This window comes from Homarus americanus, unplaced genomic scaffold (genome assembly GCF_018991925.1).
Source record: "Homarus americanus isolate GMGI-L3 unplaced genomic scaffold, GMGI_Hamer_2.0 scaffold26022, whole genome shotgun sequence".
Lineage (NCBI taxonomy): Eukaryota > Metazoa > Arthropoda > Malacostraca > Decapoda > Nephropidae > Homarus > Homarus americanus.
Genome location: NW_024735312.1, coordinates 261,652 through 279,979, shown reverse-complemented (window position 1 = coordinate 279,979; position 18,328 = coordinate 261,652). Strand labels below are relative to the sequence as shown.

General features: G+C 46.8%; 1 protein-coding gene across 1 annotated transcript; it reads right to left on the bottom strand.

Moving 5' to 3' along the window:
- Positions 1-8,982: 8,982 nt before the first annotated feature.
- LOC121870836 lies at positions 8,983-17,681 on the bottom strand. Its single transcript, XM_042372801.1, has 3 exons — positions 17,483-17,681; positions 9,722-10,944; positions 8,983-9,036 (listed from the first exon to the last, which is right to left on the bottom strand). Exons 1-3 carry the CDS (start codon positions 17,679-17,681, stop codon positions 8,983-8,985), a joined length of 1,476 nt encoding a protein of 491 aa, XP_042228735.1.
- Between the last annotated feature and the right edge of the window lie 647 nt (positions 17,682-18,328).

Sequence of the window (18,328 nt, the reverse complement as noted above, 5' to 3'; positions counted from 1 at the left end):
TATAACTTGTGATGGGCCAAAACAGGCATAGCTTGTCAACATGAGCGACCTGTTACACAGAGGCAATATCTCTTTGTCATTATACAGTATTTAGACGAACTTACATGGAGATGTTTCTCAGCCACAAGCCATTGTTTGACTTAACCTTTCCTTCATGACGGCTGTAACTTCTTGACCAGGGTAAAATGGTTATACATGTAAGTTGGCAGCCTAACATGTATGCCTGGTCTCTGGGCGGGTGCCAGGCAAGTACAGTACTGGTGCTCAAGGGCGGAGTCAATATCAGCAGCTCCTTACATGAGCACAATACATTGCTGGCATAATTTGTCTAACATTCATTTTACACAACATTCCTTAAACCCCTTGTTTACCAAATTTCACGCTGTCGGCCACATGAGTACATGTTGACCCTGCCTACTGTATATCTACCCCACTCCCGCCCCCCAACACTAAGTATAGTATACATTATATCGTCATCTTCAGACCCATTTAAACTTGCCAGGGACACAATACCTGCCGAAAGAGGTTAATAACACACGCTCCCCTTCTCACCCGACCTACAGTACACCCTCCATCAGCGGCCGCCTTAATACCTAAGGTTAACTTGTTGGTCGTTTATTAAATGTCAATAAATCACTACAAAGAAACACTACTGTACACAACTTCAAGATATATCATTCAGCGTCGTGACCTTCCTAATGACGATCAATATCCATACTCTTCATAGCGCGACGTATCGTGAACCACTAAGGATGTTCACTATCCACAGGTGTCTATAAGCATAATTTTACCAAATTTAAAAGTAACGCTGTAAATAATCTCAACAGCTGAACCAGTAAAAAAAACCGGTAAGAGGTAGGGAGAAGTATGAAGGCGACAAGGACACAATACAATAAGCGTCATGTCAGTGTTCACCCATGCCACCAGTGACGTTTACATGTATTGATGGTAACCACCAGAATTTAGCAGACGTACCACTAATACGTGGCTCAATACTCTCTCTCCACACAAACAAACAAACAAACAAACAAACACAAACAAACAAACACACACACACACACACACACACACACATCCTTGACCACCGAAGGGTCAAGACATACCTGGTGCTCCTCTCGGAGCAGCCAGGTCAACTGTTAAGTTGGCCCATACCAACTCCCTCCCCTGAACCCTCCTCCCCACCGGAATATCAACAAGTTCTCGCCAGAAGTTACTATTTCATTTAGGAAAGGAATGGAACCAGTGTTAAACAGAGGTGAACAGTGGTGAACAGTGCTTAAGTCAGTGAGAACAACTCAACAGTAACAGTCGTACCCAAGTTAACCTTCACACAGTGAGGTCCCAGGTACCCAGTGATAACGGCCCGTGAGACCCAACAACCAGCCATGTGTTAATCCGTCTACGATAGGAAGGCCTGGGACCACACCTCACTAATATAACACCATCTGTGAGGGAATTACTACACCACGTCAGGTCCCTCATAACACCAAAAGTGAAGGAGTTACTACACCACGTGAGGCCCCTCATAACACCATCTGTGAGGGAATTACTACACCACGTGAGACCCCTCATAACACCATCTGTGAGGGAATTACTACACCACGTGAGGCCCCGCATAACACCATATGTGAGGGAATTACTACACCACGTGAGGCCCCTCATAACACCATCTGTGAGGGAATTACTACACCACGTGAGGCCCCTCATAACACCATCTGTGAGGGAATTACTACACCACGAGGCCCTCATAACACCATCTGTGAGGAATTATTACACCACGTGAGGCCCCTCATAACACCATCTGTGAGGGAATTATTACACCACGTGAGGCCCCTCATACACCATCTGTGAAGGAATTACTACACCACGTGAGGCCCGCATAACACCATCTGTGAGGGAATTACTACACCACAGGCCCCTAACACCATCTGTGAGGGAATTACTACACCACGTGAGGCCCCTCATAACACATCTGTGAGGGAATTACTACACCATCAGGCCCCTCATAACACCATCTGTGAGGGGAACATAACACATCTGTGAGGGAATTTGAGGCCCCTAACACCCATCTACACCACGTGAGGCCCCTCATAACACCATCTGTGAGGGAATTACTACACCACGTGAGGCCCCCATAACACCATCATCTGTGAGGGAATTACTACACCACGTGAGGCCCTCATAACACCATCTGTGAGAAATTACACACCACGTGAGGCCCTCATAACACCATCTGTGAGGGAATTACTACACCACGTGAGGCCCCGCATAACACCATCTGTGAGGGAATTACTACACCGTGAGGCCCCTCCTAACACCATCTGTGAGGGAATTACTACACCACGTGAGGCCCCGCATAACACCATCTGTGAGGGAACTACTACACCACGTGAGGTCCCTCCTAACACCATCTGGGAGGGAGTTACTACACTACGAGTTTGCTGTTCAACACCTACAATAATCTGTATGTTCACTGTATGTTCCTTTACCTTCTCTAATGAAGGCTTTTGTTAAACCACCAATGTATGTAATAAGTCATTTATGTCCAATGTATATTTTCAGCCTTTTGGCAGCCATATTCTTTCAATAAACCGTTAATTATTATTATTATTATTATTATTATTATTATTATTATTATTATTATTATTATTATTATTATTATTATTATTATTACACACACACAAAGGTCAAGGTAGTCACAGCACTGGTCGTGAGGGTCAATCTATATTTGTTTAACGCCAGTCCCAGCAAATACTCACTACCAGCACTCACTAATATTTACAGCCACTCTAACAACATGTAAACTAAGATTCATTAAAAAAAATATATATATATATATATTTGTGTTAGTGGTGGAGGAGTGGTCACTGTACCCAGAATGCGACGCGGCCAGTTGCTCCCAGATTCTAATTCTCAAGTGTACAGTAGTAGCCGACATCATCCTCAGGTCCCAACCACAAATATCCTAACCTTGTCTCCAGAAATTACATTATTGAGGAACACAGCGGTAATTACAGTGCCGACAGGTTAATCACTGCTCACGCAAAATTCATGTTAAAAATGTGGCCAAAAGTTGTAACATGTAATTTCGGGTATAAAAAATGTGCGGTAAAATAATAGGTGGGAGGCGAGGTGGTGCCGCGGGCGTGTGTGATGCACTTTCTACTACAACAACACAACGACAAGCCCAAGAAAAATAAACAATATACTTACTCACATTACCCGCAGTCATCACGGCGTCTACCACCACTTTGGCCTCCTATCGAATCACATCGTCTATTTTCCTCTGAGCAATCATGGTAACTTATCACAGCAATTATAACCATCAAGAGCGTGTCAAGAACTCCAATTCATAATAAAAATGCCAAGAATGACATCCTAAATGGAGTGTCCGAGAGCCGGTAGCAACAGGTGTCCTTAACGAGCCCTGGTCATAATACCGGTGGCGAAATTGTAGAGGAATGAACAGAGAGGAACATTATTTGTGTGACCAAAGTGTAGGAGAGCCGCCCCAGGACACATTCTAGTAGGTGCAGTCCTCCCAGGCCAGGTATAATTAAGGGCGGACGTCCAAGGGCAGAAACAAGGGTGGGGCAGCCGTCCAAGGCCAGGAACAAGGGTGGGGCAGCCGTCCAAGGCCAGGAACAAGGGTGGGGCAGCCGTCCAAGGCCAGGAACAAGGGTGGGGCAGCCGTCCAAGGCCAGGAACAAGGGTGGGGCAGCCGTCCAAGGCCAGGAACAAGGGTGAGGCAGCCGTCAAGGAGCCAGGAACCAGGTCAGGGTGGGGCAGCCGTCCAAGGCCAGGAACAAGGGTGGGGCAGCCGTCCAAGGCCAGGAACAAGGGTGGGGCAGCCGTCCAAGGCCAGGAACAAAGGTGGGGTAACTGCTTGAAGGTCACGCTCATAACACACATACACACAGACAGACAGACAGAGACACACACACACAAACACACATACGCATGCAGGTATACAGACACACAAACACACACATACACAGAAACACATATATACACACACAGATACATCATCCCCCACACACCCTACACAGTCGCACATCTAACACACTGGATTATAAGTTACGACATCCACTTCCCGTTGTTACGACCATTGCCACGGCTCCTACGGTCCTTTTCCCCCATAGTAACGCCCACGAGGAACATCGCTTCCCACCCACCCACAACTGGTCAGCGTCGCCACTACCTACTGGCCACTGACACGCCTCGAATTATCAAAAGATGTTAAGTATGATTACCCTTGCAACTGATGACGATGACAAGACGTGATCCAGTTACGGGAGAGGGGAGGGGGGGGACGTGAACACCACTGGGGGGGGGGAGGGCGGTGAGGAAGAGGAGGGGATGATAACATATCCCTCCACTTTACTTCATCTCTCTCTCTCTCTCTCTCTCTCTCTCTCTCTCTCTCTCTCTCTCTCTCTCTCTCCACACAGTTCCTCAACTTGCATATTGCATATTATTATTTTTTGAGCGATAACAAGTATCATCTCTCTATGTCTCTCGACCAAAACAGTAAGTAGGTGACACCCTGGGAAGGAATGAACCAGAACCGTAGATAGACGGCTCTGGAATGACCACTCACCACACCCTCACAGCTGACTAACATATTTCTTTCTCTCTCTTTTTCTCACACACACACACACACACACACACACACACACACACACACACACACACACACACACACACACACACACACACACACACACACACACACACACACACACACACACACACACACACTCTCTCTCTCTCTCTCTCTCTCTCTCTCTAAAAACTAAGTGGTCAACACCCTGGGAAGTAAGGACCACACCGTCTCTACTCGTCACCTGCTGTGGTCGCCCAGGTGTAGTGACCAAACCCGATCTCTCCCTACCTCTCGTCTCAACACCTTGCAGATACTGGTCAATGCCACTCTTAGACAAGGAGGTCAAGGTACAAATAGTTAGCCATTCACAGGTAACAGAAGTCAATATTAGCCACAGTTTAAAAGACCATTGTCACTATGAGGTACACGAGTGACACAAACACCTGGTACACCTGCGTCGTTTAAGCCTTAATGACAGGTGTTGCTTTAATACCAAATCAACAAGACTGAATAACCAAGATGGCGAGAAATCAATGAACAATAAAAAAATTCAAGATATCAAATATTACGAATTGCTGCAAAGTGAGTTTACCTGGCAAAAGGTATATATTATAGTTGACTAAGGAAAGGTAACATTGATTGACCTAGTCTGAAGTGACAACAAAATCACGACCCGTATGTACGTGAGTCCACCATCCTGTACCTGCCTTAGTGTTGAGGAACAGGTGGTGTATCAACATCCTTTGGGGCAGCTTTCCCACACAGCCATCCCTCCATCCTACTACACCACTACCATCACTACTCCTACACATTCACCTCACACCACCACCCCCATAACAACACCCTCACACCACCACCTCATAACAACACCCTCACACCACACCCTCACACCCCATAACAACACCCTCACACCACCACCCCCATTCACCCTCACACCACCACCCCCATAACAACACCCTCACACACCACCACCTCCACCACCACCCCCATAACAACACCACTAACACACCACCACCCCCATAACAACACCCTCACACCACCACCTCATAACAACACCCTCACACCACCACCCCATAACAACGCCCTCACACCACCACCCCATAACAACACCCTCACACCACCATCTCCACACTCCCAGCCAGCACAACCACACCATACCCCCACCATCCTACACCACAGCATGGCAGGTCACCACCAACATCAAGTCATATAGCTTCATTAACGTCCTGTCACCGTTATTTCACTAATCTAACAATAACTTCACAATAACGGCTTTAAAATTGTTATGTTTAAACACCAACATTTACTTTCTTAAACACATACAGTGTGTAAACTCTGTACTCATAATTTGTGGTCAATAAAATATCTATCTATATGTCTAAAGTTCTTGACAATGTTCTCCCACCGATCCCTCTTATTTGTGTGTACTGTATTAATGGTAATATAGCCTGAGTACTCTGATGATACCAAGTACTTCACATCGTCACTCACACACACTAACTACAGGTCATGGGGTAGTCTTGGTCTTGCCTCTTAGATGTCTCAATGTTCTTGGTGTGTTCTTCGGGAGACTCGCCAACATAATAATACCGCATTTGTTTCCATTGCAATTTTTGGTGAATCTGAACCCTGTCTGTCATACACTGACTAGACGACTGTACTTGTGGAGCAGCCATGTTAACGTTCTGTGATGTACGGACGGATGGACGTATGGTAGACACATGACTGGATAGATATGAGCGGATGAAACAGCGGGGACTCACAAAGACACAATATCTGCCTCACGAGAAGATGGGGTGACTCACAAGCCCCCGGGGAGGCCGCAGGCGAGGAGGGTCATCCCACTACCACCACCAATACAGTATAATCGCCTCTCATATTGAATACGACTTGTAATTACGAACAAATCAAACGTCATTACGATAAAATATCCCGCGTCAGGTGTACTGTTAATAAATATTCTCATGCAAAGTTAAGTGAGGTTGAGTCGTGAGTTAATTATTATCATTCCTTCAACTTGTCTCGTCCTAGCTAGCGAGGCGTATAGTGTCAGGAAACTCGCTCACGATCAACACAGGGGAGTGAGGAGATTACATATAAAATTCTGGCGTAATGACAACCTTGATACTTTCTTGAAGATATTTATAGCCTGAAGAATAATACCAGGTTCTACTATGAACGAATGTGGAACTGAGTGGCCCAGCTGACGGGTCACTGACTCTCAAGACGGCTACTGTTCCCATTTGGTCTATGTTAGGTTAGGTAACGTTCAGAGATCGTTAATTGATAGTAGACATTCTGGGAATATATGAAATTTTCAGAGTAAACATGTAGGAGTATAGACAGAAAAGGAGTAGACTCAGAAGACAAAGGGCATCCCAAGTGTAGACCACATGGAGACTTGGCAGTAGGCTAAATAAGAGTAAATAAAGTGGGCATAAGCCGGTGGCAGGACCAACACACTGAGCATCGTAGAGAAGTGCTTAACCCTCCCCCATGTGGTCCTGGGTTTGTTCCAGGCCGGGTGGGTGAAGGTTTCTTCGGTACACTGCCTCCGTCTACTCGGTAGTATGGGTGTGGTCGAGTGGATATAAGGATCGCCTCCTGTCCTAGGGATAGTTGATTTGATACTGGGGCACCTTCAGCTGTCGAGTGTTGTACCGACCACGCTGTCTCTTTGTATAGCTAATCCAAAAAGTATCAAGACCTACCAATCGTCCGAAAGATTATGAAACACGGACGTAGACCAGCCTAACCCATACATGGTCGCGTCTGAGGTTATCGCTCGTTTTCTGTCCTATGGGACCCCGGAGTCTCGATATTTGTTTATGGCTGTACAGTGAAGACAGTAAACAGTGTGCCTTATCCACACTGTCCTTAACGAGTCGTCAGCTATTTTTACTCTGCGGTACTTGGGATCACGATCTAAATAGACCAATGAATCGTGTTCCGCGGATAACGTTTAGCCAGGGTGGTGGGTGAGTTACCGTAGCGTTTACCGCACAGGTGCGGTTAATTCAGGGGCTCCCTGTACGGTCTTGCTGTTCCTCAACACGCCAACTGAGAGGGACGTTGTTGTGTTGGCAGCAAGCTCTACACCTCCCGCCTATAGTGTCTTAACGGTCGGCCATACTCGATATTGAAAGGCAGATCAGTGCCAGTACAGCGGTGGCGTGTTGTGGTGGTGTGAGGGAGACGAGCTAGTGTACACGAAGCACACACAAACACACATATTCTCTCTCTCTCTCTCTCTCTCTCTCTCTCCTCGGACACAACTAACAGTTAAGTCTCATCTGGTCTACTACCAGCAGGAATCAGCCCACTCCACACCTTTACGAGCCCTTAATTATTTCATGAAATATACATTTAAACACATATTCAATCTGATATTCATAAATGAAAATAAGTAACCTAGATTTCGACATTAAACGCGACATGTTCATGAGTGTGATTACGTAAGTACCTGTACTAAGAAACGTATATGATGGCGGGGAGAGGCAAGACAAAGCCAAGCCACGAAATCACTGATGGTCCACTATCTCTGTCGGCCCAGCAGCATCTCGCCATCACGAGTGGATGGGTAACACGTCGGCATAGAGGTGATTCTTTCCGAGGCATTAACTGACTCGATGAACCACAAACTATATTTCATGGCGGGGAGTCAGCTATAATTGGCATGAAGACGCAGTAAATCTTCCCACCTGACGCCGGCGTTACAGTCCCACTCTGTCCAACCGCCCCTCCCCCCCCCCTCACTAACACAATCTGACTGCCTTAAGCCTTAACCAATAATAATAATGATGATGATAATAATAATAATAATAATAATAATAATAATAATAATAATAATAACAAAATACAATTAACCACTTCTGTGCCCTGATATACTTAAGCGCATGTTGTGAAGGAACCTGATCGTATCCTGTAATCTCAGAGGTGAAGGTCTAGTCTGTACAACTGTTAGAAGCTTCTTCTTACATCACTTTAACCCCAGGCCAGTTCTCAGTAGTGTACTTCTCAGACACAAAGCCAGGTCGTCTGTGATTAACCATCCGTACGTCCAGACACTCCGGTACAAACTGTCTACGGTCACACGTCGATCTCCACCATCCTTCAGCCTTGTCTTCCCTTCCCTCGACAACAAACTTTCCAATCTAGTTCCAATACGATGGCCAGCAGTAAAGTGCGTTTGTGTCAAGTGAGGAGGACACTTAGTGGTTGACCGCTACATCCGTCTCCCTGCACGCGCTGCACTACACACGCCCTGCCTCAGCTTCTAAACCATTTCTTGGTATGTTTGTTTTCGGGTCGGCAGAACCATTATGCTTTCAGCTCCACCTCTCCCCTTTCAGAGACGTTTACAATAAAATAAAAAATCACACGCATAAACCTTTGACATTCATCCAGTTGAGGTTCCTTGCGTGTTCCTTCTGTCAACGAAAATTAATTAAGATCTTCTTATGGATCTTTTTGTATCCCAGGACAGCGTGTGACGGTAAACACAACATATCACACTCACACACACACTCACACACAAGAACCTATCCTTTACAAACACTGTCATTAAGCCCCAGTTCTCAAAACATACTTGTGTACCGAACTTGCAGGGCGTCATGGTTGGCTCGACTACCAACGACACCTAGACTCTGATTCCAAGATCGACACTATTCTTTTATTTACGTCGAGAACAATTCGACGTTCTTTTTTTTTAATAAGAAAAATAAATTATTAACGTCACCATTAACTAGCACTATGCAGAGAACAATAATCCCTAATCCCCAATCGGGTTTCGTTCTTGTTAGGAGTAGGTTGGGTTAGGTTGGGTTAGGTTAGGTTAGGTTAGGTTAGATTAGGTTAGGGGAACGTTAAGCTTCGGGTAGATTAGGTTGGGGGTAGTGCTGGGTTGGGCTGGGTTAATTATTAAGTTTGGTTTCGTGTCCAAGATTACTCTCCCCACCACTACCACCATCATCACCACTCCCACCATGATCACCACTACCACCACCATCACCACTCCCACCATGATCACCACTCCCACCACCATCACCACTACTTCGTCTCCAACTCCTACTAATTCAGAGTTAACCCCCCCCCCCTCGTGACCAGGTAACCTACTTTAGTTAAGCCAGGGTTAGGAAGAGCTGAGCTGGCGAGGTGTAGAGTAATGCGTTGGCGAGGTGCAGCGAGTACTGAGCTGGCGAGGTGTAGAGTAATGCGTTGGCGAGGTGCAGCGAGTACTGAGCTGGCGAGGTGTAGAGTAATGCGTTGGCGAGGTGCAGCGAGTACTGAGCTGGCGAGGTGTAGAGTAATGCGTTGGCGAGGTGCAGCGAGTACTGAGCTGGCGAGGTGTAGAGTAATGCGTTGGCGAGGTGCAGCGAGTATTGAGTTGGCGAGGTGACGAGGTGCAGCGGGTACTGAGATGGCGAGGTGCAGCGGGTACTGAGTTGGCGAGGTGCAGCGGGTACTGAGTTGGCGAGTGCAGCGGGTGAGTTGGCGAGGTGCAGCGGGTACTGAAGGTGCAGCAGTATTGAGGTTGACGAGTGCAGCGGGTACTGAGTTGGCGAGTGCAGCAGTATTGAGTTGACGAGGTACAGCGAGTACTGAGCTGGCGGGTGTAGAGTAATGCGTTGGCGAGGTGCAGCGAGTACTGAGCTGGCGAGGTGTAGGGAGTAATGCGTTGGCGAGGTGCAGCGAGTACTGAGCTGGCGAGGTGTAGAGTAATGCGTTGGCGAGGTGCAGCGAGTACTGAGCTTCGCGAGTGTAGAAATGCGTTGGCGAGGTGCAGCGATTACTGAGTTGGCGAGCGAGTATTGAGTTGGCGAGGCAGCGAGTATTGAGTTGACGAGGTGCAGCGGGTACTGAGTTGGCGAGGTGCAGCGGGTACTGAGTTGGCGAGGTGCAGCGGGTACTGAGTTGGTGAGGTGCAGCAGTATTGAGTTGACGAGGTGCAGCGGGTGCTGAGTTGGCGAGTGCAGCGGTATTGAGTTGACGAGGTACAGCGGGTACTGAGTTGGCGAGTGCAGCGGGTACTGAGTTGGCGAGGTGCAGCGAGTACTGAGTTGGCGAGTGCAGCGTGCGAGGTGCGGAGTACTGAGTTGGCAGCGAGTGCAGCGGGTACTGAGTTGGCGAGGTGCAGCGGTATTGAGTTGACGGAGTGCAGCGGGTGAGTTGGCGAGGTGCAGTATTGAGTTGGCGAGGTGCAACGGCGATGAGTTGACGAGGTGGAGTGGTGGGAGCTGACGAGAGTGCAGCTAGTGTTAGCGGAAGGTTGACGAGGTGCAGCGAGTACTGAGTTGGCGAGGTGCAGCCCGGGTACTGAGTTGGCGAGGTGGCGAATGCTGAGGTTGGCGAGGTGCAGCGAGTATTGAGTTGGCGAGGTGCAACGAATTATGAGTTGACGAGGGAGTGGAGTGAGTACAGAGCTGACGAGGTGCAGCTGAATATCAGGAGTTGACAGGAGAGTATTGGATCAGGTGGAGTGTAGTGTTTGCGTGTTTCCCATGCCCGTATCCTATGGTCTGCTGACACACACACAGACACACACACAGACACACACACACACACACACACACACACACACACACACACACACACACACACACACACACACACACACACACACACCACTTCTCTTTCCCCATCCTCTCGCTAACTCCTCCTTCTCCTGCTCTTCCCCATCTTCTCTTACCCCTCTTCCTCCTCACCATCCTCTCACTAACTCCTCCTTCTCCTACTAACTCTTCCCCATCTTCTCTTACCCCTCTTCCTCCTCACCATCCTCTCACTAACTCCTCCTTCTCCTACTAACTCTTCCCCATCTTCTCTTACCCCTCTTCCTCCTCACCATCCTCTCACTAACTCCTCCTTCTCCTACTAACTCTTCCCCATCTTCTCTTACCCCTCTTCCTCCTCACCATCCTCTCTCGAACTCTTCTCCATCTTCCTTTACCCCCCTCTTCCTCCTCCTCCTCCTCCTACACCTCGGCCTCTCCTCCTCACTGGCCATTGTAACGGTGTAAAATTACCAGTTAAAACGAAAAACTGCTGGCTGGTACTCCATGTTTTGCCCCCCCACCCCTCCCCACCTTCCTCCCCGTGTGTGTGTGTGTGTGTGTGTGTGAAGGGATCGCGCTGAGACACGCCTGCTGTAGACACCTGGCGGGTCGTTGAGGTAGGTTGGGGACTGGTAAATCTAGCGATAGGATTGTGGTAGTTGTGGATGTTGTTGTGGTAGTACGTGTGAAAGATTGTGGTAGGTCAAGTGTTTGTGGTGGGTGAGATGGATGTGTAAGGTGTGGGTGACTGTGGTTGATGAAGTGGATGAATAAGGTGTGGGTGACTGTGGCACATGAGGGTGGCGTGGTTGTTACAGATTTCCTCCACACACACACACACACACACCCGCTTAAGTGATTTAGGTCAGTCTGAGTGGCAAGTAAGCAAGCAGTTCCTCCGGGAAGTGATAACGAGGAGCTACACGCCACTAATTTCACCGGTAAGTCGAGATAAGTGGTCAATGGAAGGCAGAATTATCATGTACTCTCATGCAAACAAGTCTTACCATTAATGTCTTAGCGAGAGCGAAATATCCAGCTTGCAGAGTGAGTGAGGACTGAGAACAGTAATATACACCTTCTGACACCGTTACTGAGAGGAAACCAAAAATACGGATAACTCTCACAATCTAATAGACACAAGTTTCTCTCTTAAAAATATGTTGGTACTAATAAAGCAAAAATAAAACACAGCAGTTTTATTATCAATACCAAGTGAAGCCGAATGTTGAAGGAGGGTCCAGTGGCGGTGGGGGTACGAATTAGGCTCCGTACACCTTGAGTTAATAAATGTGTGCAAACAAATATACACACAAGCAAAGATTTAGTCTCCTGTTCCATGAAACAAACAGCCTATCACACTAAAATATCTTTTACAAGTGGAAGGTGAGAGGCTTGTGGCAGTGTGGTGAGGTAAGTACAGCGGGTCGGGAATGATGGTGAGTGTGGGTGACAGGTAACACGCGTCTTCCCACAGTGTTGTGACTGCTGGTAGTGGTGGCACCAATTAAGCCCACAACCCCCAGGGAGAGTCCCCTCGTAAATCTGGCTAGAGGCGGCCACACACACACGGCCGCTTGTCTGTCTCACCGCCCGCCAACCGTATCCCACACCTGTTATACTCAAAACTAACGTCTGTACCGTAAAGGTGCCAATGCTGGCAGACGATGGACGAAACTTCGTTTATCGTAGCTTTCTTCAACTTGTCATTATAAAATGCAGGGGAACGTAAGGCGCCTTTGACTGTTCACGTTGGGTTGTTTTTATGTAATGGTCTTACTACCTCTGGGAGACCACGGCAGTGTTGAACTTATGTTTTGATGGTCCGAGCTAAGCGTGAGGGCTGTTAGGATGTAAAAGGACGGAGCGGGGCGGGGCAGGGTTGAGCGGGGGAGGTAGAGGGCAGTAAGGGCGGAGGGGTGCCGAGGTTGCGTGATGGTGGTGGAGCCGTTTAGTGTCAAGTGTGAAGGTGGTGGCCGCCTCCTGACTGACGCCACACAAAAAGTGCGGCTCACTTATCCTCGACCACAACACACGCGTCACAACAACTCATTACCATCCCAGACACGAGTCACGACGCCTACGCTACTTTTGCTGTGGCACTACAGTACCTGGTGCAGGCAGGTGCGTGGCGGGCCGGCCCACGTGCCTGTGGCTCTAATAACCAGCTCCTACATTCTGGAAGACTCGTGTGGTTTTTTTTCTTGAACTGATATGTGAATACACCCTACAAGGTGATGTAAGCTGCGGCACGGTGAGGAGAGACTACCTCACTTATCCCCAGCTAGGGAAGAAACATTAAGGTAATCAGAACCAAGAGGAAAGGAGGGACCAGCGCAGTGGTTCACGGTGGTGTCGCCTGCCTGCCTGTCCTCCTCACCTCTAAGATACTGCCAACACAAGAAAAATACTGCATCTGTATTGTTGTTCCCCGTCGCCCCAGGAGAGGGAGACAGGGATACATACTTTCTGTCTGTATCTCCAGGTGTCCGTCCGGGCGTCAGGCAGCTGTGAACACAATAAATCCAACAAAAAAAACGAAGGATTTTAACCAAACTCTGTAAGTGGATTTCAGACGAATTCAGCAATCAATAAATTCTATCAATAATGGCAAAATATAAGGCCCCTCAGGTTTTGTTGCTGTGAGCGGCCCGGGGCCGTCAAAGGTAACTTTCTGATTATTGTCAAATTTCAGTTATTATGATCACGATCACTTATTTTTGTAATGTTGGAGAAGAATTCCTCTGATAAGCTGGGAGGAGTTAGCAATGACAGCAACGAGTCCTGGCATACGAGGCATGCGTGCACGATCTCATAAAAGCAGTTGAAAGTTGGTGCGGCGAGATGAGCACCATCATTACCCGACTCCTGCCAAAAAACTGTTTGACTGAGAGAAAGTGCACTATCGCGCCTCGATACATTCACACATTTTTTTTCGCCTGCCAGTCACTAAGAGACTCCCAGAGACGCTAGCCGTTTCCCAGGCTTCCTTCTGGAAAATCCATAATTACAGTACTTAAAGTAATGGGCAGGCAGCCAGCCAGAAATAACAACGGCAACGTTTCTCTAAAATAATCAAGGCATGTAGTACGTGTGCCGAGGGGAGGGAATGGCCTCTACCACAAACGGCCACCCTTGCATTGTTCCGGGTGGTGGTGGTGCTTTAACCACAAAGAAAGCAACCACGGTGTAACTAAAAGGGTGCTGATAGTGACGAAGAAATATACAGTCCTAGGTTGGAGAAAGGTTTCTTTACTCAACAAAAAATGGTCATGAAGCAGTATGCACCGGATACCTGAAGCCTGGACGCAAATGTCGGCCCACCTAGACAACCCCACGTATCCATCAGTCAGGTCAGGGGCAGGTGGCACACACCGCGCCGTGAGACACGCTACTCAGAGTCATCCATCACAACATACAAGCATTTGTTCCTTGATACTAAAAGGATGCAAAACAACATATTCTAGTTTCGTATTTTTTGTATTAAGTTATGTTTTAAAGTTTTTCCTGTTTGACTATAAATAACGGTGTTCACAGACTCGTCAGGAGAGCACTAGAGGAGTAGGATGTTGGTGAGTGGAGGAGTGGGATGATGGTGATGAGTGGGATGTTGGTGATGAGTGGGATGTTGGTGATGAGTGGGATGTTGGTGATGAGTGGGATATTGGTGAGTGGAGGAGTGGGATGATGGTGATGAGTGGGATATTGGTGAGTGGAGGAGTGGGATGTTGATGATGAGTGGGGGAGTGGGATAGTGGCCACCCTCACCCACCACCCATTGACAGTTCACGTATCCTCATTAACGTCAAAAACTGCTGTATAGTTACCCTCTGCCCTCCAGTCTATACCTTAACAAACACACAAACACTCTTCTATCTCAATGACCTCACAGTATGGCTCCCACACAGACATATTCTCAACCCAACAAAAGATGGTGAAGTTAAGTTAGCTTCCTAGAATATTACTGTCCACACGATACCGCTGTCTTCACCTACACAAGCCAATAACAGTCATACAATATTGGATTATAAAGTCCCCCCTCCCCCTCCCCACCACAGGAAAGACAAAAGTGGAGTCAGCGGAGCATGAAAAGTAAAAAGAGCCGAGGTATTTACTTGATTACAGAGGTGGGGGTGCGGGAGAAGCTCAACGGGTCTAAGAGAGCTTGAAAGATAATAAGCAGCTCCTTGTGAGTAGGTCAGCCAAGAATATCTCCCGAAACACACCTCTCCTTCTCACACATTAACCTGCCTTTACCCTTCCTCCCTGCCCATCAACCTAACAAAAAAATAATAATAATAATAATATGAAATCAATTAATCTAAAAGCATGTAAATGTAATAGAAAAAATAACAGCTTAAAATAATGAACAATCATTTAATTACAACATATATGAATGTAATACAAAATTTTCTTTAAGATGTTATCTTTTTTGGCTTGCGTATCTCACCTCACACCCTTAAGTCAAGCTTGATTGGCTGTACACAACTCCAGTTTTTTTTAAAGACTGCCTCAACACTGGGTTTATTCTTGACACTCTTAACAGTCCACGAACCTACACAGTTAACTAGGAGAACTGGCATAACTCCCCACCACCACCAAGGTAAAATAAATTCCTACCATACTGAAAACAACATTATTTACCGTACTCATAATGATACTAAATATTGACAACGTCGTACAGTTTCTAAAAAGTGTTGTGCATTGTAGATAACCTTCCTGTCTTCTACGTAAGTGAATTTTATCATACCCACAACCTCTATCACAAAGTTAATCAAAAATACTACTTGCTGCCGTTCCCGTCTCCTCTTTAATAAATAAATAAATAAATAAATAAATAAATAAATAAATAAATAAATAAATAAATAAGGGATGAACAAACCCTCAGAAATAATCACGATGAAATGAAAGCGACGAAAATAAACTGGTTAACCTCTGTCCAGCACGGTAAAGTTTATGGTGTCGGTGAGAATAGTCCTTACCTGTAATTAAAGGTATGGTAACCCTCGCGATGCAGGTAAATAAATTAAGGGAATATAAGTAAGTGTAAGATGATCTTGTGAGGATGACTTGTACAGTGAACACATAACACCCACCAAGGCAGCTCTGTTTAGATACCTCGCTGTTGTCGCATTGAAATCCCTGAATGCCAGTCGCTTCATATTTCAGATTAAAACTCTAAAATGTTAAAAATGTAATGAGAGAGAGAGAGAGAGAGAGAGAGAGAGAGAGAGAGATTGAACATTAGAGAAAGCACTATTTTTTTTAAACAGTAAAACTTAACCGAGCTCGACTTACATCTTAGACACCAATTATATACAACGTCTGATGAAAGTCAACCATTAAATGAACTAACTCGTTATTGGATTTTCTTAAAACAGGTGCCCGAGTGTTTTTTTTTTTTTCGTAACTAATAAATGTTGTCGATAAATGAATTATTCCATTTCTGATTACATATAACATTTCTTAAATGTCAAACTCCAAATGAACAAAAAAAAAAATAGTGCACGGTGAATTGGATTTGTTTAAAGTTATCTCGGGTTTTTCTTTTGGGGTGACAAATCTGGTTGCAACCGGCATGTGGAGGCAACTCGTAAAAACTTGATTATCGAGGTTACGGTAGTAGAGGATGCCGCCGCCACACACACACACACAGAGTGATCCTTATGTCCAACTTTCGCCATGTGGGTTCGACCGGAGCAAAATAAAACTGTTATTATAAAAGTGTTGAGGAAATAACGGGCCAACTTTCATCCTGTTGCCTAACGTACAGGTTCTTGAAGTCCCTGGTGGTGAGGCGCGGCAAACACTCACACGCTTTCATAGTCAAGCTTCACCTTCCAACCAAACGCTCTTTATTTTTTCTTCCATTAAAATTAGTTATTCATTCCTGACGTGAATTAAAATGTTGCTTCTCTTTCTATATGAAACTGTTATGAAGTTACTGATTTGTTCTATTTTGTTTCCCAGGAGGTGATGGTTTTAAGCGCGGTGGTGGGAAGGTGGTGGAGATATTGGTGGTGGTGATAGTGATGATAGCAGGAGGGAGGGGCAGTAGTAGGAGCACGCAGCAGGAGGGAGGGGCAGTGGTGGAGTCAAGCAGCAGGGGCAGGGACCAGGTAGGCAGTGGTGGGATCAAGCAGCAGGAGGGAGGGGCAGTGGTAGGGGCAGGTAGCAGGGGGGAGGGACAGTGGTAGGGGCAGGTAGCAGAGGGGAGGGGCAGGCAGCAGGGGAGGGACAGAAGACCTACTAATACGCACGTAATAAGCCCTTATTGTCGCCACCCTCATCCGTCATGTCGCTGACGTCTCCACACCATCACCGGCCCCCAAGCATCCCCTCGTTCCATCTTGTTCCTTCCAGCCCTCCGTAACACTGTCAACACCACGTAAACGGTTCTTCTTTTGGGTGACAGCTGCCGTCGTCTTGCTCCTTTCCCAGGTGTGTAGCAGGAAGTAGTGTCCTTGACGTTCTCCAGTACACGGTGAAGACAGCACATCTCGGCCAACTTTACCAGTCATCGTCCAACATCATCCATCAGGCCTCCGGACACCCCTTTCCCGTTCACGACAGCTTCACCACCAGTTATAAAAATGTCCGCACCAACCCTACACTTTCCCAGCATCTCATTGCCCTACGCAACCTCCAAAACTGACGCCCTCCCTTTATTTCCTCCCCTGGTTCCTCTTAGTCTTTGCTATCCTACAATTTGATTCTTCACTCACGTGCTGATACAGCCAAGAACTGTGTCAGAACGTCAAGTCTAGTCCTTCTCTGTGGTAGAGGAAGGCGAGTAGTGTAGCGCCCTCGTTAGGAGGTGTACATGCAGGCAAGCTGCTGTGCTCACCACCCTACCCGACACACGCCGCCACCATCCCAGCCTCCCATTCATGTATCCCGCCTATTATGGCTATACAACCACCCATCACCACTTTCACCAACACCAAAAGTATCAAAAGTCGTTATCGACCCGACAAAATATGATTTACTAATACCTTCCATGCTACCTTACGCTACGATCACGTATTACTGGCAAGGGATCTTATATACTCCTGTGCTCTATTAGATATAACAGTACATATCCCGACTACCCAAGTCAACCATAGCTGTTTAATAACAAGTTTAGCTTCACTGGTGGCGGTGAGCGAAGTAACTAATGTGGTAGGGA